At 43.7% G+C, this 27,264-nt stretch overlaps 1 protein-coding gene across 5 annotated transcripts in view; it reads left to right on the forward strand.

The window, feature by feature from the left end:
- The window catches only part of pde1a (phosphodiesterase 1A, calmodulin-dependent), a 31,317-nt gene extending 4,367 nt beyond the window's left edge, over positions 1-26,950 (forward strand). The window contains exons 1-16 of one of the 5 annotated variants that reach the window (XM_071472601.1): positions 745-1,984; positions 9,678-9,704; positions 16,443-16,571; positions 16,683-16,865; positions 18,367-18,433; positions 19,203-19,319; positions 20,173-20,313; positions 20,558-20,658; positions 21,418-21,543; positions 21,661-21,762; positions 22,423-22,543; positions 22,750-22,831; positions 23,027-23,147; positions 23,414-23,598; positions 23,913-24,116; positions 25,132-26,950. In XM_071472601.1, coding sequence (XP_071328702.1) covers positions 1,461-1,984; positions 9,678-9,704; positions 16,443-16,571; positions 16,683-16,865; positions 18,367-18,433; positions 19,203-19,319; positions 20,173-20,313; positions 20,558-20,658; positions 21,418-21,543; positions 21,661-21,762; positions 22,423-22,543; positions 22,750-22,831; positions 23,027-23,147; positions 23,414-23,598; positions 23,913-24,116; positions 25,132-25,202 — 2,301 coding nt within the window. In that variant the 5' untranslated portion in view covers positions 745-1,460 and the 3' untranslated portion in view covers positions 25,203-26,950. Of the gene's footprint in view, positions 1-739; positions 1,985-9,677; positions 9,705-16,442; positions 16,572-16,682; positions 16,866-18,366; positions 18,434-19,202; positions 19,320-20,172; positions 20,314-20,557; positions 20,659-21,417; positions 21,544-21,660; positions 21,763-22,422; positions 22,544-22,749; positions 22,832-23,026; positions 23,148-23,413; positions 23,599-23,912; positions 24,117-25,119 lie in introns of those variants that run through there. The other 4 variants (XM_071472600.1, XM_071472602.1, XM_071472603.1 and 1 more) reach the window with 4 other exon arrangements.
- The last annotated feature ends 314 nt before the right edge of the window (positions 26,951-27,264 follow it).

Genomic DNA, 27,264 nt, shown 5'->3' on the forward strand with positions numbered 1-27,264 from the left:
TGGGGGTCTAAATCTGGAACAACATACTCTCTGTTTACATGTGAGGCTGTGGAGAGCTTTTCTTCTGTTCAGGATGGAGGAGGAGTCGCTAACAAGTTATTGTTGTAGTTAAACAGCTGGAATCAGTCTCATCACTGGACACATCTGTTTCTGGACGTATGGTTCTATTGTGTTTCTGCTTCAGTGCTTCATGTTCTCAAAGTGAAATGACTTGTCCTCATATTAGTCCACAGGATAATCCACCATTGTTTTTAGCTTTTTGAGTGTCCTCAGAAGAAAGAAGAACCGCAGATGATGAGTGTGTAGGGTTATCGGATCAGTGGGCAAGTTGACCCTGATGTAGATCCCTGTGCAGTTATCTTCGACGGCTGGTCCAGGTGGAGCAGTGGGTTTGAAATTATTCATATTCATTTGGAAAGTTTAATTTTCCTTTTTTCTTTACAACAGAGGTGGCAAGTGTAACAGTAGCCACATTTATGGGACATGTGCTAGTTTGAAAATAAGTGTGGTTCAGTCCATTGTTTTCATTCTGGGGCAGTAATGACCTCTGCAGCCTGTAGGCGGCGCCAGCAGGACCTCACTGACTGTCAGGCTCTGCCACTTGACTGGAGAGGTTTTTGTGACTCTCATTTTCAGGAACATTACATCATCATTGTCTAAAACACACACACACACACACACACACACACACACACACACACACACACAGCTCAGCTCAGCTCAGCTCAGCACTCTCTCTCTCTCAGCTGCAGCAGGTGAGCGAGTGGAGAACAGACTGAGATGCCTGTTTGCTGTTTGTCTGAACAGAGCGTAAAGTTATGTGTGTTTGAATTTGGGAGGGAGGAGGAGGGGGGTCTGTCAGCTGCAGGATTCCATCACTCTTAGCAACCGTTACTGAGTTACCACGGAAACGCTGTGCGATGTTCTCTGCTTCTCCTTTGTCCTCCTCCATCGCTCTCCCCCTCTCTCTCTCTCTCCCTCTCACTCCATCCTGTCTTTATTGCTGGTCTACTTCCTCTGAGCGTTGCTACGGCGATGCTCTGGGACATTCAGCTGGATCATTTTTCCGCCGCAGTGCTGGAGTGCAGAGCTGAACTGACGGACGTCATCAGCTGATCATCGTGTTTACTTGTTGGTTGTTGGATTCTGTTGCTCTGTTCCTGCTTCTCAACTTAAAAAAAAACTACTCTTTGTTTTGTGACCTTTAACCCTTCCTCTCCCCAACGGATCTCATCGTAGCTGATTGTTTTGGATTGGCTGGGCTGACAGGTGACATCACAGGAAGTTGGATGAAGTTTTATTGAACCCAAGCGGCTGCGATCTGCGTCGATGTTTTCACGACTCCGTCAGTCTGAGAGACGTCCGGACGCTCAGAGACCAAACTCTGCTCAGTGAACACAACAACTCTACAAACACCTAAAAAAACCCGCCACCTCCTTCTCCTCCTCACCAACACTGAGATGAACGAGGAGGTGGAAGAGTTGCAGCTGTCTGAGCAGGAGCAAGAAGACAAGCTGCAGCAACAGGAGATGCAGCAGGAGGGAAAGCAAGAGGAGGAGATGCAGCAACAGGAGGACAGGCAGTCTGAGGAGGTGCAGCAGGAGGATTTGCAGCAACAGGAGAAGGAGCAAGAGGAGGAGGGGGAGGAGGAAGTGAAGATGCAACAGGAAGAGGAGGTGCAGCAGACTGAAGTGGGGCAGCAGCAGGAGCAGGTGCAGATTGAGGAGCACCAGCAGGAGGAGAAGATGCAACAAAAGCAGGATGAGGTGCAGCAGAGTGAGGTGGTAGAGCAGCAGCAGGAGGAGGAGGAGGAGCAGACCGAGGGGATGTCGTGGGCTGTGGAGCAGCAGACAGAGGCGCAGCAGCAGAGTGGACCGGAGCAGGAGTTTGAGAAGGAGCAGCAGCAGACTGAAGAGGTGCAGGACTTTGTGGATGCTCTGGAGCAGAACCAAAACAACCAGGTCCTGATTCGACTGAGAGGAATGTGAGTAAACGCAGATCAGCTGGCTGATGATGTATTGTTGATGAAGATGATGTGATAGCACTATTGATAATTGGTTATCGTGTCAGGAGAATCAAACAATCACCGTTAGGTCTGGATTCAGAATGACAGCCTCGGAAAGGCATCATTGCGGTGGCCTGGTTGCCTTGGTGATGTGTGCACGGACTGAGGATGGAGGGAAGACGAATGACAGAAAATGAGTTGAAAACAGTGGGTGTGCAGCAGCATCACTCAACATAAGACAGAGTGTGTGTGTGTGTGTGTGTGTGTGTGTGTGATGAGATGACACGTCTGTTTGTCAGATACTTTCTCGGTAGCTAACAAGTGAACGCCGCAGCAGGAACGACATCACCACATCTGTCTGAATCTGAGGCAAATGTAAAAAAAAACTGCATGCCTTTTTGTGCTCCATAGTTGCCATGGCAACGGCAGAGCGTTGCGATGCAGCAAAGATAGACGGATCAGGAGTGAGGGGGAGAGAGAGAGAGAGAGACTCATCACATGGTCACTACACACACTGAGCACAGAAACATCTTTACTGGAGTCCAATGAGCAGGAAGCAGCTCATCATGAAGTTAAAGACAGAGCTGGACATTTAAGACACTCATCACTTTACTGAGAGTGAGATGAGAAGGTTGATACTCTGTGAAGACTGGAGGCAGCCTCCAGCTCCTCACATCACTAATGGCCAGGTTATATGTAGTTGTCATGTTGAAACAGGGTGAGTGGGACCTAAGGTGCAGCATGTAATCCTCCATAAAACTGCATATTGACACTTCTGACTTTGTACAGGTCGATAAATCCATGGGTGGATTATGAGACAGTGGTCTCCTGGGGACAGACTTGTAAAAGGCTCCATAGACCTCCTACATAGGAGGAGGACACTCAAATCTCAGTTGCAGTCATGTTTTTTCTCTCAGCTGTAGTTTTGCATCTTTTTGTGCTAAAGGTGAACCTCTGTTGTCAGTTGGAGTCTCTTTGAGGTAATTTTGTGTGTCTTTGTGGTAGTTTTGTCTCTTTGTAGTCAGTTTGAATCTCTCTGATGTTGATTTTGTCTCTTTGAGGTTGTTTTGTGTCTCTTTGTAGTCAGTTTGTGTCTCTGTCATCATTTGATTGACTTTGGCCTCTTCAGTAACTCTTCATGACTATATCGTGTTAATTAGTGAACTTTGGAGGTGGTGGTAGGCGGCTTTAATAACCTCTGGACAGAGACGGGCTCTGGAAGGACAGACCACTGAAATCCTGGTGGCTCAAAGCACAAAACAGTCCAATTTGATTAGTTCCCAGGTTGACACCGCCCCCTCCTAACATGTTCAATAAAGGGTCCTCAGAAACTTGGGGTGAGCTTTGGACAGACTATACTGAATGTCTTCAAGGTATAGACAAGAAATTATGTCCTTCAGCCATTTTTAAAGCAAAGAGGGGAAGCTGATTTCCGCTCTCTCAGGATAATCTGTTTTGCTATGACCATACGAAGCCTGAGGGCTTGTTGTGATGCAGGAGAAGAGTCAAAGAGTAGTTGGAGCAACCCAATATCACAGAGAGACAGTTGGGGATTAGCTGTGTGCTGTATATGTCGCTGCACAAATGAAAATGTCATCCCAGAAACTCTTGGCTTGGGGCAAGACCAGAAAGATCACCAAGGTCCCGTCACTCAGAGAAGATTTATCACAGGTAAGAGACACAGAAGGAAGAAATCCTGCTCAGTATGGTCTTGGGAAAGTGCAGCTGGTGGATGAGTACACACTGAATAAGTTGAAGTTTAGCACTGATACAAGATGCTTTGATCCCATCTCCCATAACTTATCCAAAATCTACTCCAGAGTGTCGTTATTCCACACCTCACTCTGTGGAGAGAAGGGGCTGCCAGAGAGAGACGAGGGGAGGGATTCTAGTTATGAGGTCATGAAAGTTGAGTTTTTTGGGAATCATGTTGAAGTGAGGCCTGACAAACTGTCTAATTAGCAGCTACTGAGGAAACGTGACCACTGTTTGTTAATGTGGAGATCCTTATCTGAACAATTAAAAAACATTTAGGTACAAATATGGAAACCCAACAGACCCTTAATGTGCGTTTGAATCTTAAATGAGTTGTGTCATCCTGCGGGTGTTTGATAGGGTACATTGTGGGTAATGTAGGCGTCAGGTTTTGACAAGGATGAAGAATGTGTGGAATAAAAAAGTCGACATCTCTGTTTCTGCTGTATTTAAAAAAAAAACCTTTCCATCGTGAATCTGACAGGACTCTTAATGCTGCAACATACGCGCCTCGGTGCGAGTGAGAGGAATTGCAATGCACTTTGGGTAAAAGCTCTGTATAAATACAGCCAATTACCATTTATCAGTCAAACTCTGTGGCAACACTTTGTGTTTGCTCCTTTTCTGTTTCAACATGGCAGAGATGAAACGACTGTGCCTCTGTGCATGAAGCCAGATACATGAAGAGATGCTTCATCATTCATTGGTGATGAAGAACGTGACTGGTCTGCACAGAGCGCTGCCCCCCCACCCCCCAAGACCTGTGTAATGAACCAGAACACTGACTGAGAGCCAGACCTCATCACCAACAGCAGTCTTCCTACCAGATGTTGAACCTGCTGCAGGAATTTACTGAGACCAGAAGAGTGGGGCTGATTAATGATGTCCATGACTGAGATATTCAACAATTACATATGGCTGGAATATTTCACATCTGACGTGTAATATTTCAGATGTGAACACATGAATTTCGTATGTGCTTTGTTTGCCTGCGACCACATGAGTGAGTCCTCGTTCTCATCAGTTGAACCATGATCGGCCCAGAAATTCACCCTCCTCACACCAGGAAACCAGTCTGTAGAAAACCTGGACATTTCTGTTAAAGCTCCATGTTTTAACTTCTCTAGTGTTTTACCATCTCAGTGTAGTTTTACATCTCCTCTCTCAGGCTTCTCTCTGGAGCTCTAGGAACAACAGGTCAGTCAGCCAATCAGAAGAGAGGCTCTGAACCTTTCTTCTGATTGGCTGACTGTTTTCTGAGTGATCCAATAAAAATATTTCAGATTTCAGGTAAACACTCAGAGAAACCAAATCCTGCAAGGTTGGATGGTGGGTCCAGGTGGGCGGGGCTTGGGGCTGAGAGCTGTGACTGCTTTGTTGTGACATCACAAAGTTCCAGAAGTCCTGACGGCTGGTTTTAAGGCTCAGTGTCTGAATACAGGCTGTGTGCATTTCTCTGTGGACTGAAGCTTTGATACTTTCACAGTATTAATATAGAACCTAGACCTGCTTTATAATCACAAACACATGGACATCTACCTTTAGACTGTGTGGAGCTTTAACACACTCACATCAGATGCATGCGGGACACACAGTGCATGCTGTAACCAGTGGTGAAAAGTAACTAAGTACATTTACTCAAGTACTATATCTAACTGCAGTTTTGTATTTCCGCTGTCTGCTGCTTTGTACTTGTACTCATTACATGTATACACTAACTTTGATTGGTTGAAGTGCTTTGTACTTGGTTGAATCATAAATGAACATTTCCTGCAGCAGCAGTGAAGTGAAATGTGTGTGGTATCACTTCCATAAAACACGCACACAGATTTATGCCCCCTGGCATCTCTTGTTGTGTTTAACAGACACTACTTGCTATACAGCATCTTGTATTAGTAAGTACTTGGCGACAGAGCAGAAGATCACAGGAAAAAAACACAACAGAAATTTACCAGCAGAAGTTGGTGTGTTGGTTGAAGAAGTTGAAGCCAAGAGGAGTGTGCAACTTTTGCCAAATCCTGTAATAGACATTGGCGTGTGGATGTGTTATATGTCAGCGGTGATTCAATGAGAAAGAAACACCAAAGGTGTAAAAATAAAAATGCAAAATTTAACACAGAAGCTGATTTTATAGTCTGGAAAAACTCAAAGGGCAGGACTTTCTGCCATAAAATACAGGGGAACTCTATTTATTTAGTTTCAGAACAGCTTTCTTCTTTTTTTTACTTCACTTTTTGTCAAGTCTGAAAAAACCCCTGATGATGTAATAGTGAGATCATCATTCAAGTCATATGAGAGTTACTGTAATGAGCAGTTTCTCACTTGTAACAGATCTTGGTCATAATTATTATATATATATTTACATTTATATTTTTCTGAAAACTATGATGTGAAGGTGAGCTCTCACATGGTGGCACACACACACACACACACACACACACACACACACACACACACAGTGAGCTTGTGTTGGACACCTGGCCTGAGCAGGTGTTAGCAGACGTTACACACTGTGGCTCTAACAGCGTTGTACAGATAAGTTAGAGGCGCTTCAGCAGCGACAGGCGACAACAGTTTCTCTTTTTTTTCATACATGTGAAAAGACACAATGAAAAAATCTGATGCATTTGGTAAATCAGGTATTTATTTTTAAAGGTACATTAGATAACTGGCTTTTAACTCACATGCTGTAGACATGTTGATGTTGCCTCAGTACCGATAACAAAACAGGCTCTGAGCCTCTCTTCTGATTGGCTTACTGTTTTCTGAGTGATCCAATAAAAATACAGCTACAGATTTCAAGTACGAAATCAAACAGCTGAAAAACTTCCATTAAAATGACAAATAAGATAAAACATTATTTGTATCCTCAAGTCAAGTTCTTCATAATGTGTTATTGTGTTTGTTTGGTGATTGGTGCCAACAGCACTTGAACCACTAAGGGCCCGTTTGTGTCTTCATTTACCTCCTGAGTGATCATAATCATTCTTCCTGATTGATAGAAGCCGAATCTTCAGATCAACAAACAATAAATATCTGTGCTGTTTGGAGGGAAAACAGATAAGTGTACAGGTTTTTTTTTGTCATCCTCCCTAGTTTCCATGGTAACGGAAGAGCGTTTCGATGCAAACTCTCTGCTGAAGAAAAGGACACAGAGAACAGGATGACTATTTTATCTAATTCATTTTGTATTCATTGTATTTCTTTTAATTAACCTCACTTTTTTATTGATGAAACTATGAGAAGAGAAGAGAAGATGTGCTGTGCAGAGTTCATCAGACTGTTTTATGGAGCATGAAATAGAAACAGAATCAGCTGAAACAGTTCAGTAGTTGCAATGATAACAGATTAAACAGGTTAATTTGTTGTTTGAAGTCCAGTCACCTGAAAACACATTAAAATTAAAGTGACTGGATCACACAGAGAAACAATAACACACAAGTAGAGTGAGCCACAGTGTTTCCATTCATCACCTGGACTAAACTGGTCCAACACCGTCTCATAATGAAACAAACATTTTGTTGTTTCACTGTAGAGCTGGGATTCACCCAGCCCCTCCTTTCCCCTCAGCTGGGACTGGACTCACTGGTCAGGACTGGACTCACTGGTCAGGACTGGACTCAGAGTGGATTTATTGGAGGGATGAGCACCGTTCTTCCAAAGATATTCCCTTCTTTGGTTTCCAAACACCATTCTGTGTTGTGGTGATGGTGGTGGAGAGCGCTGTCGAACACGTTGCTCCGGAGTCACCTGTAGGTGTTCTGCTGGGTTGAGATCTGGTGGTAAATCTCAGACGGGCTTTTACTGGTGATTCACATCATTTTCATCCTCATCAAACCGTCAGTGACCCTTCGTGCCCTGTGTGGAGGCACTTGCTATGTTTCTCCACTCATTTATACAGGTTTCTCCTTTAATTTGTACCTATCTGTATATACATATATGCGTGTGTGTGAGTGTGGCAGATGGTTTATTATCAGACTGTTTCATTTTAATGGATGCACTGCTGTTCCTTCAGGCCGGGCGCTCAGTCTTGACGTAGGCGGTGTAGATGGAGTTAAGTGCTAAAAAAGCACGAAATGCACCCTGCGGTGGCGCATCGCAAACAGACTCATGCAGAGAAGAAATGCATCTAAGAATAAATTACACTTTACATGCTTACCAGTGATAATAATGCAAGAAAGAAAATGTGTGAGGCGAAAGTACAAAACCCATCAGCTCAAGGACAGAAAAGCAGAGAAAGAAAAATCACATCAGGAAGGAAAGAAATGCTAATTCTCTCTGAAGGCATCAGCTTGGAGAAATCACGACAGAGTGGTGACTCACTCTTCAGAAACTATCTCTGTCCTCACCTGTCAGCGTTGCCTCTGCAGCATGCTTTTGTTTTTTTGACTAAAAACCTGCTCTGCGCTGCTCCCTGCTCTGTACCCTGCTTTGTAATTCAGCGCTGATCCGCCCACGCAGGCCAGTGTACAATTACCAATCGACCATGAAATAACAGGTTCCTGTTGTCAGATTTCAAAGCTGAGACGTGTCACAGCTGTGATTAGCCGTCGGGGTCAGATCCCGCAGCTGTGATTGGCTAATTTCAGACCAAATGCTTGACATCAACTTGTAGAGTTTATATCTGGTGCATGTACTGAAATCCCAGAGGGGCTTCTTCAGAGGTCCACTTCATGTAGTGGATTCACCAGTGAGCCTCGACCACGGGTTTATTAACTCCTGTGTTTGTTGACATTGGCTTTATTGTCTGTTACTGTTACACAGTATGTGTTAATAATAACTGTAAAATGTATTTTTCTTTTCTTCTGACCTTATTAATTCCCAATATGGAGAAACGTAATGAAGTCGTAACCCTTCACTTTCCCACAAACTGGGTTTGCACCTTTAATGAAGATGACAAATATGTAAATGAGCATTAAGCATCATTACAACACCAAATTATTTCACATTTTTTATATTTATGTTATCCTCATGTCTATGAACTGGATTATTCAGGAGGAGCAGTGCAGCCAACAGCAATCCTGCATTAACAAATGAAAATCCAACATATTGAACCATGATTTACAGCTGGGGACTGAAAGGTTTTATATAATCCCATCAAATTAGGAAAAACCACAAAGTATCAGTCAGATGAAATTATGTTAACTTGATTTTTGAGGTCTGAGGTCTCCAGTACCCCAGTCCAAACATTAGGCTTAATGGATGTGGATACTATGCTTCAAGATGACTTAAAGGTCCCATCCAGTCTAAAGGTAGATGTCCGTGTGTTTTCATTGTAAAGCAGGTCTAGGTTCTATATTAATACCTGTGTTCTTTTAGCCAATATTTATTTAGATTTCAGCAAAATGACACCATTAAAAATATGCTGAATTATCTGTTAGAAGTTCCTGTAGATAATATACCTGTGGATGAACGGATGACTGTCACTGATTTACTCTGATACTGAAGAAAACTTAAAAACATAATGATTCTCAGGAGTGTCTCTTTTCTGTGTGGATTTATGGACATTTATTTCCAAGGGATATTGGGAATAATGATATTCACTGGAGGCGTAAGTCACATTGTCTCTAATTATGAGTCTCGCGTCTCTGTGTTCAGACCACACAGAGAAACAGTGAATTTTGATGCAAATTGCAGCAGTCGGGCGCAAATGGTCTGAAAGTACCTGAACAGCCTGGATGAGCTGAGAGTCACAGCTGCTGCAGCTGGATATGTGGATGAGAGGGGTCTGCAGGGACAGATGTGGCCACCATTCAGACATGTTCATGGGAGCTTGGCCTTGAACCCCCCCTGAACACACACACACACACACACACCTGGTGGTCAGTTTATGACTTAATAAGTTAATGATGAGGACTCTTCTGAAGGACACTATGATTCATTTCAGTGACTCTTCTATTTTTGTTTCTGTTCACAGGCAGAAATATAAAAGTACATCACAGAGGTAAGACACACACACACACATACACACACACACAGACACACACACATAGAGGAAGCTCTCAGTCTGAAGTAGAGGCCTGAAGAGGCTCTCACTCCTCCTACACACACCTGGACTGCCTGTCCGTCTCCCTACCTGTCTCTTTGTCTCTGTCTATTTTTGTACAGACACACTCTTCCACACTTTTTGTCCGACTGAATGCATGTGTGTGTTATTTGGTGTAATGCTGTGTTTGCTTGTTGCTTGGTGACAGGGATTGTGACGCTACTTCAAACATTTATTAAACAGACACTTAATCAATCTAATCCCCTGACTCCTCTTCTACAAATGAACTGAATCTTCTGTAAACCAGAGAAATGTGTGGCTGTCACAATGTCAGATCTTCATGATTGACTGCATACACCAGGTTGCTTTTTTGGGTGTGTGGTGTTCTGTCCTTGGGGTGTACTCGTCTCTGTCTGAGTGTGTTGCTGGGTTTGAAATACACAGGGACACAGTGTTTGTTGAAGATCCTCCTGAGTTTTTCTGATACCCCAGACACATATGGGATGACTATGTTGTTTCTCTTGTTTGGTTTTTCTCTCTCAACCATTTTGCTGGTTTTCTTTCTGGAAGCAGAAGCAGTTTTCACAAAGGTGCAGTTAGGGTAACCACAAGTTGTGAGGGCGCCTCTCAGGTGCTTGTGTTCTACCCTTTGGGCCTGTGAGCTGGTGGGTACGTTATCAGCTCTGTGTTGCAGGGTTCTGATAACACCAAGCTTGTGTTCCAGAGGGTGGTGTGAGTCGAAAAGTAGATATTGGTCTGTGTGTGTGGGTTTTCTGTATACCCCAGTGTGGAGGCTCCTGTCCTTTTTCATATGGACGTCACAATCTAAGAAGGGCAGACTATTGTCCTTGACATCCTCTCTGGTGAACTTGATGTTTTTGTCCACTGAGTTAATGTGTTCGGTAAAAGCTTGCACCTCTTTGGTTTTGATTTTAACCCATGTGTCGTCCACATATCTGAACCAGTGGCTCGGTGTAATTCCTTCAAAGGAGTTCAGAGCCCTGTTCTCTACCTCCTCCATGTATAGATTTGCCACAATGGGCACACAAGCACCTGAGAGGCGCCCTCACAACTTGTGGTTACCCCAGCTGGACCTTTGTGAAAACTGCTTCTGCTTCCAGAAAGAAAAGTAGCAAAATGGTTGAGAAAGAAAAACCAAACAAGAGAAACAACATAGTCATCCCATATGTGTCTGGGGTATCAGAAAAACTCAGGAGGATCTTCAACAAACACCGTATCCCTGTGTATTTCAAACCCAGCAACACACTAGAGACTGGTACACCCCAAGGACAGAACACCACACACCCGAAAAAGCAACCTGGTGTATGCAGTCCAATGCAATGAGGAATGCAAAGACCTCTACATTGGAGAAACGAAACAACCACTGCATTAACGCATGGCCCAACACAGGAGAGCTAACTCCTCGGGTTTGGACTCTGCTGTCCACTTACATCTTAAGGAGAAAGCCCACTCCTTTGAGGACAGCAAGGTTCACATCCTGGACAGGGAGGACAGGTGGTTCGAAAGAGGAGTGAAAGAAGCCATCTATGTGAAAGTAGAGAAACCATCCCTCAACAGGGGAGGAGGCCTCAGACACCACCTATCTCCAATTTACAATGCTGCCCTTTCATCCCTTCCCAGGAGATTCAACAATTTAACCTCTAAGAGAAACAACTGTTCACAAGTGGCATGTGACTCCAACGACTGTGGTTATAACACAATAGAGCTCTAACGAAGTGGAAACCAACTCTCCACCCAGACAGTCACTGTAACGACTGTCGTTGGCACATGGAGCACAAAGGGAACCAGTGACATCATCAGCCTTGTGAAAGCCCCTCCCACAGGTTAAATACCTGAGTCTCCACACCAGATAGTTGGACCAGTCCCAGCCTGGTCAGGTGCGAGAAAGAACTGATGAAGCCTCTTGGATGAGAGGTGAAACGTCTTCCTAGACAAATAACCAAGTCCAGTTGCTTTCAATTTAAAACTCCTTTGAGATATCACGGTCATTGTAGACAGTCTGATTGTCAGGCAACAAAAAACTAAAGGAGGACTGACTCCCCTGTCAACTGGTACAGACTCACTCACTGACGGACTGTCAGTCATCGTCATCTCAGCCTCTGGATCACATCCTGACGCTGCCCATCAACACTCAACACAGTCGTCAGGCAGCAGAGCCGAACATTGACTTTACTGAGGGGATGTGTTGTTCTTTTTACTTCACCACATTTATCTGACAGCTTCTGTCACTTTTCAGATAGATTCTATATGAGTGGATCTGAAGCGTTTAGTTGTTTAACAGAAAATTAATTTGCAACTGTTCTGATAAATGTTTAAAATTAAGCTTCTCCCATGTGAAGATGTTCTGCTTTTCCTTTTCATGGTTTCTATATATTTTTATCAATGTTGACAGAACAGAGCATTAAGCTGTCACCTGCAGCTCTGGGTAATTGTGACGGTGTTTCAGTCTATTTTTCAGACTTTTTACAAAACAATCAATTGATTTATTAATTATTATTATTAGTAAATGACAGGGAGATTAATCTATGAATCTGTTTATGACTATAAGCAGTAGTTGCAGCTAATTTCTAACAAAATAGTTAGAAATTAGCTGCATCTCAACCAAATACAGCAACAAAATCCTGCTTTTATATGAAGGAATCAGTTACAATAATCTGATATTATATATAATAACAGTCACAGGGACATTTTCTTGCATCCATTTTAATGTGTGAAGTACAATGGAGTATTCTTACAGTGAGGTATTAATACTTCTACTGGCTGAGAAGCCAGTAATAAAAGCTGATCACTGCAGTAAAGGGCAGTTTCCCTAGTTTCCTGTGATCTAACTTTAACAAGCCAGAGAGACTCCAGTAAGAAAAACTAAGTTTGAAAACCAGTGGGTGAAAGTTTATTTCAAACTAGTTTAATTTCAAACTAAGTACAAATACCTCGTTACTGTACTTACAAACTGTACTGCAGTAATTGTATTTAGTCACATTTGAAGCTGAAGGATTTTTTTTTTATGAAAACGAGAAGCTCGAGTCTCTGCAGTCTTGAACTTTAGTCCTCTCCGGCCCCGTCTCCTCAGTCTGACTCCAGCTGTAACCATGGCAACTAAAACAGATTTCGTCCAGTTTACGAGAAGGTGTTTGGTTACCATGACAACGGCAGGATGCCTGGCCGCAGCGGAGTCTTTATGTCTCCCTGTTGTCAGGCTCCTCTGTTGTAAACAGTCAGACCATCCCTCCATCCTGCAGCAAGATTCACCAGCAAATATCCGTCTGTTTATTCATCCCTCCATTTATTCAGTTCAATTCAGTTTTATTTGTATAGCCCCAAATCATAATATACATGATCTCAAGGCTCTTTACAGGGTCAGGTCGAGACCTGACTTTGTTATAGAGGAAAACCCAACAGTTCCCACAAAGGGCGGCACTTGGCAACAGGGGGGAGGAAAAACTATGTAGCGGGACTGTGTGGAAGCTGCAGGGTGAACACACAGTGAATCACACAACAGGATGCAGACTCATGTTCACTCAGCATCTTCTAACATTAAATGAAATATTGAGAGAAAGAAATCGATCCCCAGACCCGTTGAGAAGGGATGATCCTGGAAGTCTCTCTAACCAGTGGGAAATGACAGGATATGGTCTGTAATAGATGTGGACATTCAGCAGGAAAAAGACAAAAACCTGTGGGAGGTGTGGGAGATGATACTGCGTGAAGTGAAATAGTCAGAAATCATGAAACACAGTGGCTCACACTTCCTGAAGATATCATTACTTCAGATGTCTCTTCAGAATTGCACCAGTCACCAGCACAAATTCCTTGTATGTGGAAACATACTTGGCAATAAAACCGATTCTGATTCAGAATAAAGCTCCTTAAATTTGGTTAGAAATCATAGACAAAAAGATGCTTCAGAACTTCCCTGAGAGTCATCAGGTTTTAAAGTTGTCTCCGGTATCACAGTGATCCACTGATTGTCTGTACATGGGAGAATAATTCAGCAGAGGCAGGTATGTAGACCAGAGAGGGATCATCATATAACAGTGTACATTTCTACGGCTTTCATTTAATAAATGTAACAATGTGAACAGGCTCATCTCAACACTTTGTTGGCACGATGGTGGTGTGAACCTCAGGCTTGGGGCCACGCCTCCAGTTAGTGGGCAGTCCCCTGGCCACCCTGGCTATCCCGGCTGTTAGCAAGCCGCCAGGAGGTGGAGCCGTGCTTCCGATTCTCTGAGCCTTGACTCCATAACGGCAAAATAAACCGTTATTACTGAAGGAGGCAGAGGAATAACTAAACATACGACACAACGAGCAGAGAGCTGGAGAGAGAGGAGTCAGCACTAAATGCTAAGCTACAGAAAATGGCAGAACAGCATGTACACAACAGAAACACCAGCAACAGGAAATGAGCCTAGATGCTTCCTGTAGTACAGCAATAAAAGCCCCGTTAAGAAATCAAAGCTTTCTGTCTACTGAAACACTAAAAGGCTTTTAACTGAGACTGTCCTGTAACAAACGAGGTCAGAGGTCGTCTGTCAGCAGGTTACTATGAGCCATCGTTAGGTTTTGTTGCTAGGCGACATCTAGTGGTCGTAGTGATGATGACAGGACCAAAGGGAAAAGTGCGGTGACGTAGTTTATAGAGCGACAAAGTCCACGTCAGGAGGAGGTTGGGGTGGATGGATGAATATGACCCAGGAGAGCGGTGTTCGATTCCCATGTGACAGTAGCAGTTCATGTTGTTTCTATTATCCATGACCGTTCATTGTTATTATTGTAACCATGACAACAAAGGTCATCTCCTGTTGAGGAAGAACTTGTTTTAACCCAAATCACCATCTTTTCCTAAACCTAACCAAGACAAGACCTCTGATACGACCCACAGGAGACACTGCTACGGGTCGGATCATGTGGCTGAAAAGACAATGTTATAACAGCATATGTGACAAGCTCCTACTCCTCCGCAGTGGGTGCTCATCTAATGGTTGTCTGTTGTCCTACTGGTTCCCAGTTAGGCCTATATGATGACAATGACAAGCTCCACTGTAAAATACAGGATTTAAATTACAGGAGGAAACATCGAGTTCACAGAAAAACGGTAGGAAAGTGCAGCTGTAATTATTATAGGGGGAGAGATTACCCACCTGCATGCTTTGGACAGGATTAAAACCAACGATGGGAGCAGGTGATGTTAAAATCACCCCACCTCCCCTAGAGAAATTAATCCACTCTGAATGGGGCTTTAGATGAGAGGATTAATATCAAAGATAGCTCCATGTTTACCTGAGCTGAGGGCGTCAGGACTGAACTGCTGCTGGCTGAGCCAGCCTCACGTCTATAACACAACATGTTTATTTCCTGGAGGAGGCTCCTGTTACTAACTGTGGGTGTCAGCTGATTGACAGGAGGCAGAGTGTCATGTGTCCATCTGGAAGAAACAGATTTTCATGTTCCCGCTGTGTGGTGTGAAGAGGAGGGCAGCTGTGTGGGGGCAAAGTATGATGAGCAGTGTCTGTTAGCAGGTGTATGGAGTCTGCACAGAGGATGTCTGAGGACTAGTGTTGCTCTTGTTGGGCTGAAGTTAAGTAGAATCCTAGCAGTGCTTCAGGTTCACATTAAAGCTCCATCCAGTCTAAAGGTGGATGTCCATGTGTTTGTGATTATAAAGCAGGTCTAGGTTCTATATTAATACTGTGAAAGTATCAAAGCCTCAGTCCACAGAGAAATGCACACAGCCTGTATTCAGACACTGAGCCTTAAAACCAGCCGTCAGGACTTCTGGAACTTTGTGATGTCACAACAAAGCAGTCACCATGCCCCAAGCCCCGCCCACCTGGACCCACCATCCAACCTTGCAGGATTTGGTTTCTCTGAGTGTTTACCTGAAATCCGCTATATTTTCATTGGATCACTCAGAAAACAGTCAGCCAATCAGAAGAGAGGCTGAGATCCTGTCTTCTGATTGGCTGACTGTTTTCAAATAAAACACTGGAGAAGTTAAAACATGGAGCTTTAAAACATACAACGCAGCACAGAAAATGGTGAATATTAAGGTTTATAAGAACATGGAATAAACAAGACAACATTATGCCTCATTAGACTCCAGTTGAACGATGAAGAGTAGAATCATAGACACACATACGGAACAAAAAATTCACAAGTCACTCACAGGAAAATGTCAAGTTAAATTAAATCTTGTTGGTGCAGAGACAAAAGACTGAACAATCAAACCAGCCAACAAATGTATCTCCACCATGATCAACATAACACAAGTTAATAACTGAGTGTTTGTTGTGTTGCTGTGAGAGAAAAGTGATTTATTTTCACTTAAACAAAAACATTACATCACTGCTGAGTCCAGTGTGAGGTCAACGCCCTGTTCTACACACACATGCTTCATGCTCAGGTGAACGCTGCCCCCCTCCCTCCGTCTACCCCAGCTCATCATCATCATCATCATCATCATCATCATCATCATCATCTAATGAGCCTTAATAGATCCAAAAATAACACCTCAAAAATTAAAGCTGTTATTAATTCACGAGCCTTGAACTAATCACATTATTTCAGTAATTACACTCTAACATACAGTCCTGTGTATGTTCCAATGACTCAGCACATGAGTGTGATGTGTGTGTGTGTGTGTGTGTGTGTGTGTGTGTGTGTGTGTGTTGTCAGGCTGAAGGGGGTGCTGGAGCAGATGGACCATGGCATCGTGGACCTGCAGGAGCTCCGCAGGAACCTGGAGCTCGCTGCTGCCATGTTGGACGCTGTTTACACCGATGAGACCAGGTGGGATGGACGGAAGTAAGGAGGGAACAAGGGTGGGAGGGGGAGGGGGTGGACATGCAGAAAATAAATCTTTGTCCCTTGTGATCCAAGCTGTGTCTGAATGGTGTTTTCCTTTCTGCTCCACAGGCGTCTGCTGGACACCGAAGACGAGCTCAGCGACTTGCAGGCCGAGTCGGTGCCCAGCGAAGTGCGTGATTGGCTGGCATGCACCTTCAGCAGGAAGATGGGTGTGGCCAAGCGGCGCCCCGAGGAGAAGCCGAGATTCAGGAGCATCGTCCACGCAGTGCAAGCTGGGATTTTTGTGGAGAGGTGAACGTTAATGATGAATAATCCCACAGATCATTTCTCTGAACATCTGCAGCAGTTTGAACCAGCTTCTGATTGACCTCCACACAGTTCTGGTTAACCATAACCATAGCAACAGCACTGTTGCTTCACACTGTTGGCAGTTAAGTGACTAGTGATACTAACCTACCCCTGGGTTAAACTAACTACAAACACTTCCTGGTTCCTCATCATGCATCATCACATGTTACACATGTTCACTTTTAAAGCAACAGTACGCAATTACCATGAAGTATGAAAATAATATAAATGTAAAAATGTTTTTAACTTTACTAACAAACAAAGTGTTGCAGGATAATACACATATGTACAGTTTACTCACAGCTCTCCTACACAACAGGATTTTTCATATCCCTATAAAATAATAAGATGAAATGTTAATCACTGCCCTGTACTGTGCATAAGACAAACAAAACAAGCAACACAAAAACAATAGAAATACAGAAAAGTTGACACAAAGTAAAAAGAATCTACATAAATTCATGTTTACATGAAACATTCAGCACAGACACAACTTCAGGTTTTATAGATACACAAACTGTTGTAAATACATTTAACATTTCTAGACTGTAAAATGAGACTAATACACACTCATCTGTGAGTTAATATTCTTATTAACTTATTTTATAAACTATATAGCCAAAAATATGTGGACACTCCACATCCTTACGTGTACATTTTAGTTTTGGGTTGTTTCTCATGGTTTGGGTTTGGTTCCTTAGTTTCAGTGAAAGGAAACCTTAAAGTGATAGTTGAGGTTATTCGACATGGCGTTATGTGAGGTACTCATCTATAATCTGCAGTGTTACCTGCAGTAGATTCAGATCAGCTCTCAGTTTAGAGAAGCAGCAGAAGGTGAGTGATGAGCTGCTCTGGATGAGGCCAGGGTGTCCATACTTTTGACCATGTAATGGAGTGTAGTCAAAGTCTGTCAGATGATTGTCTCAAACTAAAGACCTTCAGTCGGTTATTTTTGTCGTCAGCGTCTGAAGAAAGAACAGAAAACAATCAATAACTTCAAAACACACACCAGAAAACATCCGGCCGACTTCACCGCAGATGTGATTACAAGGTCGAACATGAAGTGTAACGATGTTAGCGAGCGAGCGAGCTGGAGATGGAGATCATATATAGGGAAACTATCACAGGTCCAATATCATTACAGTGTAAATGAGTTGCAGTGACAGAACGGTATCAGTTCATCTGCTGCAGCTTAATGACGCATGAAATCAAAAAATATCTGCTGCACCGGGGCTGCGCTCGCTGTGTGAGTGTGTGTTTAGAAGACGTTACCATGGCGACAAACAACCCATCCTGGTCACAAACTGTGGAGGAGGGAGGCTGGAGTGGGTCCGTGTGTGAGGAGTGTTTATATGCATGCAACTGTCAGTATCTATGTGTGAGATTTGTGCAGGATCATTTAATGTGTGTGTGTGTGTGTGTGTGTGTGTGTGTGTGACATCAGGATGTACAGACGGACATCCAACATGGCAGGTCTGACCTATCCTCCCACGGCTTTGACTGCTCTGAAGGTAAAAACAGTTTTATTGCTGCAATCCCACCAACAGGAAGTGACATCATCTTATTGTGTTAACCCTGTGTTTGATTAGAAGTTGAACTGGGAGACAGTTGTTTTCTCAAACACCAGCTCACCTGGAAAAACTCATTCATTTGAAAGGAAAGGAGGAGAGGGAGGGAAGAAGTACACAAGGAAAGTAAAGAGGGAAAGGAAGGAAGGAAGGAAAGGAAGTGGTATAAATGAAAAGGAGGAAGTTGAAAAGGAAAGAAGAAGGTAAGATTTAGGTAAGGAGAAGGGAGGACAGGGAAGGAAAGAAGGAAGTTAAAAGGGAAAGGAAGTGGTGGAAACAGAAAACAAAACAGAGAAGGGAAGGAAGGGAGGAAAAGGAAATGATGCAGAGAAGGAAAAGTCAATGGCTAAAAGGAGGAGGAAGGGAAGTAGGAGGTAAAGAAGGTAAAGAGGAGACAGAGATGGATACAGGAGGTAGAAAAGGAAAGTAGGGGTGTAAAAAAGGAAAGAGTGAGGTAGAGAAGTAGTGAAGGAAAGGAGGAGGTAAAGATAAAGTAGGTACCAGAAGGAGGAGTCAGAGGAGGAGGGAGGGAGGTGGAAAACAAAACTTTAAATGTGACTGTGAACTAATGAATAATTAGACTCATTAACTGTCAGTTGTGCCTCCTCCCACTGACACTGAGGTCATGGTCACGCTGCCCCCTGCTGGAGCCAATCAGCTCGGTTCTCACTGCGCTGTCCCGTCTTACTGATCAGGTGATCATGTTTTCCAGGAAGTGGATCAGTGGTCGTTTGATGTTTTTTCTTTCCACGAGGCCACCGGAGACCACGCCCTCAAGTTCCTGGTCTACGACCTGCTGACCCGCTATGACCTCGTCAACAGGTTCAGGGTACACACAACCTCATATCGTTAACACCTGTGGGGTAGAGGTCTTCATGATCCAAAATGGACTCGTGGGAACCTTAACATGAGATGCATAAATTGTTTGTTCCTCAGAACCAAGTGAACCCATGAAGACCTCTACTGTGGGGTGGGTGGGGCCTAATATCAGGATGGGTGTGGCTAAGTGTACTGATCTCAGGGTGAGTGAGGACTGAAGTTCAATTTTATTCCCCTGAAGATACCAAAACCAGCAATCAACAGCTGATTAGCTTAGCTTAGCACAAAGAGTGGAAACGGATGGAAACTGCTAGCCTGACTCTCTCTGAAGGTCACTAATTAACACTTTATAGCTTGTTTGATTAATCAGTGCCACACTATATCCAGGAAGTTACTCTGCCCAGTGGAGGAGGAGTCATTCACATACAAACAGTAAACTAGAACTTTACTGTCACTAATGAAAAAAAGTGGAGCTGCTATCATGTAATTACAACTTCTGTATCTTGTAATTATGAGACTCTGGTTTTGTCATCATGACTCAGAGTCTCAGAATCACCCAACAATCCGAAGATACAGATCTTACAATTATAAATTAATGATCTTGTTATCACAACACATTTTTAGTGTGACAATGAGCTGCTGTCACAACAAAATAGATTCTGAAGTCAGAGGAGAAAAGACCTGCAGAGCTGCAACAGGAGCTTCACCCACAAACAAACAAGATGGTGCAGATTCATATTCTCACCAAAAGTTCAACAGCTCAGCTTTTTAAATAAAGACATATCAAGTACTCATAGTACCTGTACCATCTGTAGTACTTGTTGTACCTGTAGAACCTGTACTACCTATAGCACTGTGTTCAGATCCCAGTTCAGGCTCTGGTGCAGTTTGTAGAAGCTCTGGAGAACGGCTACAGCAAACACAGGAACCCCTACCACAACCTGATCCACGCTGCTGATGTCACTCAGACCGCCCACTTCCTGATGCTGCACACTGGACTGATGGTAACACACACACACACACACACACACACCTAACCTTAAGCTTCACTCAATGTACTTTATGGGGACTTGGTTTTTGTCCCCACAATGTGACATAGACAGGACACACACAGATTTATGTCCCCACAACATGAGTAATACAAGTACAGTGACACACACTGACATCACTCTACAGTCTGTACTTGGTCTATGGATATTAACACACTCAAGTAACTGTGTGTGTGTGTGTGTGTGTGTGTGCGTGCAGCACTGGCTCAGTGAGCTGGAGATTCTTGCGATGGTTTTTGCTGCAGCGATTCACGACTTCGAGCACACAGGAACCACCAATAACTTCCACATCCACACCAGGTAACAGGTGTTCATGTCGTGTAAAGGTGTGATCTGACTGGACAGGGACAGTTCTCACAGACTGGACCTGACCCCTGTAAAACCTGAGTGTTGAGTTTAACTTTGAAAGACACACAAACACCAACAAAGAAACAACACAGAGAGTCTACAGCCGTGCTACAGCTCTGAGAGTCTGTGAGTCAAACACTGACATCAGCATGCTAACATGCTAACATGCTAATATGCTAACGGTGACAAAGCTAACATGCAGGTGTTGAGCAGGTATAATGTTTACCATACTAGTTTAGTGTGTTAGCATGCTAACATTGGCTAATTAGCATTAATTGTTAAACACACAGTACAACTGAGGCTGATCAGGAAGTCATTAGTTTTGCAGGTATTCAATCATAAAAAGGGGGGGGGGGGGTTGTCTATCTCCAGAGTATCAATACTACAATACAAAGTCTTGTTTTGAGTATTGATATCATCAACAGAATCAATTCACACACAAAACCAGCACCCATTGTGTGTTCATATGTTAGATCACATTAGCACCTCTTACAGCTGCAGTATTGTGTCTCTGCTGCTGTTGTGTGTCTGTGCAGTGATTCACACACTCAACATTTGTGCACACGTGTCATTAAGTAATGAAGTCACCAGATTTCAGGGCGTATTTCAGTGAAGAACCACAGATCGACATAAACATGTTGTTGGGGATTATGTATATAAAAGGCCGCAGCAGACGTCAGCGTGTGATTGGATGTCGTGTCTGTCCGTCAGGTCGGAGGTGGCCATTCTGTACAACGACAGGTCGGTGCTGGAGAACCATCACGTCAGCGCTGCCTACAGGCTGATGGCAGAGGAGGACATGAACATCTTGGTCAACCTGAACAAGGACGACTGGAGGTTCACACACACACACACACACACACACGCACACACACACACACACACACACACAGGGCTCTGTCGTGGTGATTGATCACTGATTATCTTGATGGTGTATGTATTGATCATTGGCAGGGAGCTGAGGTCTCTGGTTATAGAGATGGTGATGTCCACAGACATGTCCTGTCACTTCCAGCAGATTAAGACCATGAGGAACGCCCTGACACAGACACACAGGTCAGTACTGCTATCATGTCCTCTGACCTTTGACCTCTGACCTTTCACCCTCCATTAGAATACAGTTGTGTTTTAGCTGTGTTAGCAGAACATTACAGTCTTCAGTAGAATTAAAGTCTGAAGCTGTGATCTGTTAAGATGATACTGGCCACAGTTTGTTGTTGATGAGGCTGTGAGTCAAATTTAGCTCAGACTGGACCAGATTTAAAGGCCTGCGCCCTGCAGTCTGTCAGCCCGCCTCCCAGAGGCTGCTCCATCTGACGGAGACGACCAGATCATCAGTGGGAGTCCAACACAACATCCTGCAGGCTGCTGAACCAGATCGGTCCCAGGAATAGTACTGAGTCTGAGTCCAGCGTCTGTCTGTCTGTTTCTCTGTTTGTCAGCCCTGCTGGAGGGGGGGGGGTGGCCTACATGCTTCACATGGGGAGATTGTGGGGAAGACACTGGCATCAGGCTGTCGACCTGCTGGTTCTGCTTGTGTCTGGAGAGAAGACTGCAGCAGCTTTTTCTTTTCACAGACAGTGTCAGATACTAAAGCAGTTTTAGATCTGAATTACTGAGGTTAAAGGAGATGTTGACATTTTGTTTGTCCCACTTCACATAATTACAGTTTATTATTGAATGTTTTTAATGAGGTTTTGTTCTCTCTCTCTGCAGCATAGACAAAGTGAAGGTTTTGTCTCTGATGCTTCACGCTGCTGACATCAGTCATCCAGCCAAAGCCTGGCCGCTGCACTACCGCTGGACTCACAGTCTGATGGAGGAGTTCTTTAGACAGGTGCACACACACACACACACACACACACCAGAGTAATGCTCCATATTTAAAGAGTGTGGTGGGTGACATCTTAATGATCTGACATGAGCTTGAACCAGTGTTATGTTAGATTGTTTTTTTTCTTCTACCTGTTTTTTTTTGCTGTTTAATACGATCAAGAGGCAAAGAATTGATTAAAGTGCAGCGTGTTCATGTTTCTTTTCCAGGGAGATAAAGAAGTGGAACTCGGCCTTCCCTTTTCTCCTCTCTGTGACCGCAAAGCCACCATGATCGCCCAGTCACAGATAGGTAAGACCAACCATGAGCCACCCACAGGCAGGTGAGGAGCAGCATGGACCTGTGGCAGACACCAGGAGGCTGTCAGTGTTTACCTTTGGTTCAACAGTGACACCTGCTGGCTGCTTGAAGAACTGAAGAGGAACCTCTCTCTCTCTCTCTCTCTCTCTCTCTCTCTCTCTCTCTCTCTCTCTCTCCTGTCTGCAGGTTTCATAGACTTCATCGTGGAGCCGACCTTCAGCGTTCTGATCGACACGACAGAGAAGGTGATTGGTCCGCTGATAGAAGAGGACAGGAAGGCCAGAGAGACTGGAAACAGGAGGTCCAGGTACTGGGACTACTACTACAACTAGTGTATGTAAGGTCACATATCAAATATTGGTTCTGATCCGTTCCAAGCCTTGGATAGATACAGAACTGTCCTGGTGTAATCATCAGTACAAAAGATTAATATCTCTGGTCCTTTGATGAGAAGACGGAGGGACAGGCCTGTGGACACATGAGGGAGAGAGGTCTACTACAACTCCCAAGGTGCATGTCAGTCAGTCTCTCAGTACCTGGTTTCTCTTGGTCCATAACTCTGCTCTGTTCCAGTTTAACAGGAAGTGGCTCTGTTACCGTGGAGTCGGTGCAGAGACACAATAGTGGTCGTCATGGAAACAGTGATGATGGGCAGATGGACTTTTCTCTGACCGCCATCGACCTGCCGGCTCTGAGGCTCCACCTGTCTGGTGTCATCACCAGCAACAAGGATCGCTGGAAAGAGCTGTCTGTGCATGGTACACACACACACACACACACACACACACACACACACACACATACACACACACACACACACACACACACACACAGACACACACACACAAACAAACAAACACACACATATACAAACACACACACACACACACACACACAAACAAACAAACACACACACACACACACACACACACACACAGACACACACACACAAACAAACAAACACACACATATACAAACACACACACACACACACACACACAAACAAACAAACACACACACACACACACAGGCACAAATAACTCAAACTTTTCTGTGTGTCTGTCGTGCTCAGAACTGGCCAATAAGGAGCGAGAGGAACAGGAGAAGCTGGAGTCCAACATCAACTCTGACGTCCAGTCTCATGCTTCACCCAACCACAGCGTCCCTGATGGTCACGCCTCTGACCAATCACAGAACTCAGAAGGATCCCCACCTGTTCGGACACAAGATGACAAGTCATCTGACCACATGCCTGCAGATCACCTGACCTGGAATGGTACAAACATCACAATACATGCAATTATTTCACAGATAATGTGTATGTGTATATAAATATTATTGCCGACTGCTTTTTACTGTAAATGCATGTACAGTGTCTCAGGTCAGGAGGTTAATCCACAAATAATTAATGTCGTCATAACTCCCTCCAATTTAAAATGTGGGTTTTCACTCTATAAAACTTAATCTTTTGTAGATTGTTTTAAAATTATATTTATAGTTAAATATCCATATTTTATATTCTGCGCATCTACATTTTAATTATTAGGTAATATAATATGATATATTATATTATTATAATAGTATATTTAAGATTATGATATTGTATAAAATAAAATTATATGAATAATACTCTATAATATTCCAAGGTCTTGATCTTAACCTGTAAAGAGCCTGTATGTTATGATTTGGCACTTTACAAATAAAATTGAGTTGAAAAAATAAAAAACCGTCTGCACACTGAGAATTCAAGGCCTGTTCCTTGTTTCATAAATAATTAATTTAATTTAATAATTTGTCATTGTGTGGAAAATTGGGAGGTGTCTCTTAGAGTTATTCTAAGAAACACATTCTAAGAAGAAACCTGCTTCATAAAGGTGTGTGATGGGGACGAGCAGTGACCTACAGTGAACTGTGGGACAGATGATGAGGAGCTGTGGTCGATCTGACATCAGATCCATGCACAATAATTACATCTATTACAAACCAACACACAGGAGCAGCACGTGAGCCATGATAGATAAAGAATAATATATAATCAGTCTGGTCACATTACTGAGGGTGACCAGGGCAGAGCTGTGCTCCTTCATTTTAAATTACTGATGATGACACTTTAATTAGACCTTATGAAAAACTCTGGAGGGGCTCGGTTCTGTTCTCTTCTGGTGGATGGCGCCCCCTCTGGTGGCAGCAGAGTCAGGTCTCTGTGTCCGTACATATGCAAACATTTCCTAAACTTAAACGCACAGTGCTCTGACCTGTTGCTGTGGTTACTGTTGCAGGGGCAGGGCCAGGTGAGGAGAAGGAGGAGGAGGAGGAGGAGGAGGAGGAGGAGGACAATGACGAAGTGCCTGAAAACGCCTGATGACACTCCGCGGCAAACTCACCACTGCATCTGTGGCGGTGGCAGATCAACATGGCAACAGGCGGTGCGGTGCGGCAACAGCAAGAGTTGAGACTCTTCTGTTTAAACACAGCAGCCGACTCAGTGGCCCCCCTCGGTGGACCTCCAAAAGGCCACCAGACCTTATGTTTACAACTGACCATGAAAACATCACATTCATCAGATAACAGCTTCTTAGCAGCTTCATGGTCCATTCACAACGTGTCATGTGATTTCATTAGAGGAACGTTGTCTGTGAAACATGTGGAAATATCTCAATTTAAATAGAAGTAAAGAGCGACAGGTGAAAACCTGAGAGCTTCCTGCTCTCGGCTAAATGTTCATGATCTGGAGGAATGAGTCATGGAGCTGTTAAAAAGCAGATGTGGAGGTGTTGTGAATGGAGCTGGGCACAGCGACAGATGTGTTGTTATACATTTCCACGTAGAGAGAGATTTGTGCTCTTCTCTCTGTTCTGGGTTCAAAGGATCAAACATGTTCTGCTTCTGGCTGCACCTCAGTCTGAGACGTTACAGCTGCCAATCAATCGTCAATAGATATCTTCAGGAGCTGTTTTTAGCCACGCTAGCAGTCCACCACTTTAAAATTATAACTATATATATACAACTACATTAGCACCATAAATACAAATATCATAATAACAACTAGTAGACAGACACACATTGAATTTGGTTCATATATACATATACACATACGACTTCAATTCTCATCATCTTAGTGCTAATTAGCACATGTTAGCATGCTAACATGGAGGTACTAAGATAGTGATAAACATTATGCCTGCTAAATCAGCATTTGAGCATGTTAGCATGCTGATGTTAACACTTAGTCTCATAGAGATGCTAGCCTGACTCTTACTCTTGTTGTTGGTGATATTTTGTCTCCTGGCACTTGCCGTACTTGCCTAAAGCAAAGCAAATTTCACAGACTGTGCAGTTAAGTCAAGAGGACTCACATTCATGTTTATGTCGTTAAATGCAGCTACTTTATTCATCTGAGTCTTGTGCTCATGACATTGCAAGTGAAGGCGGTAACTGAATGCACTCAGACGAAGTTAGTTATAACTGTGACATCAGACTGACCTCACCTGGTCAGAGGTCAAACATGTCTGACAGTTTGAACCTACAGAGAACAGAGCATCAGCAAATCAGTGACAACCAATCAAAGACACCAGAGTTTACATGTGACCACTGCAAAGGATGTTTTTGGCAACATGGATCGTCTTGTTGTACTTTTTGACCAATTTACCCACAGGTTAGTAAAACATATTACTCTCCACCATCACTGTAGAAACTGGAAACGGATGGAAACAGGAAGTTAAATTTACCTTTAAATGGACAGGAGCTTCATTAACCGTCACTTCTCCTGACTGTGAATAAACAACAGCGTCCATATTATTACCATGGTGACAAAGGCGAGAAAAAGCACCGGTTTCTATAGCAACGGCCAACGAGCTGAATGGTGAAGCCAACATGGCCGACAGTGAAAACTCTTTAGATCCTCTGAGCACTGTGTTTCTTAATGCAATGTGTGCTATAGTCATCATGTGCTCTTTGGCTCTGTGTGTGTGTGTGTGTGTGTACGAGTGACATTCTGAGTGGTTGTATGTGATGTGTGTGTGTGTGTGTGTGTGTGTGTGCGTGCGTGTGCGCGCGCTGTATACTGTACAGCTGTTTTCTGTATTATTGTATTAAACATTCAGGACTCCAGTTCCCTCCTGACATCATTTCCTGTCTCTGTGGTCAAAGGTCATGTCTACACAACAGTTTGGAGAATCACAGGGTCGTATAACATGGTATTTGACCCACCTTCTCAAAACAGCACTTAAAGGAGCTGGTAAGTTTTGCTAATGCTACATAGCTAACGTTAGCATCAACAGCTGTTTACGTAAACTTCCTCAAACTTCATCCTTTACTCACTAACATCTGTCTCCAGAGGTGGAGACAAACACCAGTGTTGACTCTCTGTCACATCTTTCCTTCAGCTGAAGTTAGCACACTAACCAGCCAGCTCCGCCCCGACT

This window comes from Trachinotus anak, unplaced genomic scaffold (genome assembly GCF_046630095.1).
Source record: "Trachinotus anak isolate AG129_WGS33_773 ecotype Australia unplaced genomic scaffold, CSIRO_AGI_Tana_v1 ptg000039l, whole genome shotgun sequence".
In the NCBI taxonomy this organism is placed as follows: domain Eukaryota; kingdom Metazoa; phylum Chordata; class Actinopteri; order Carangiformes; family Carangidae; genus Trachinotus; species Trachinotus anak.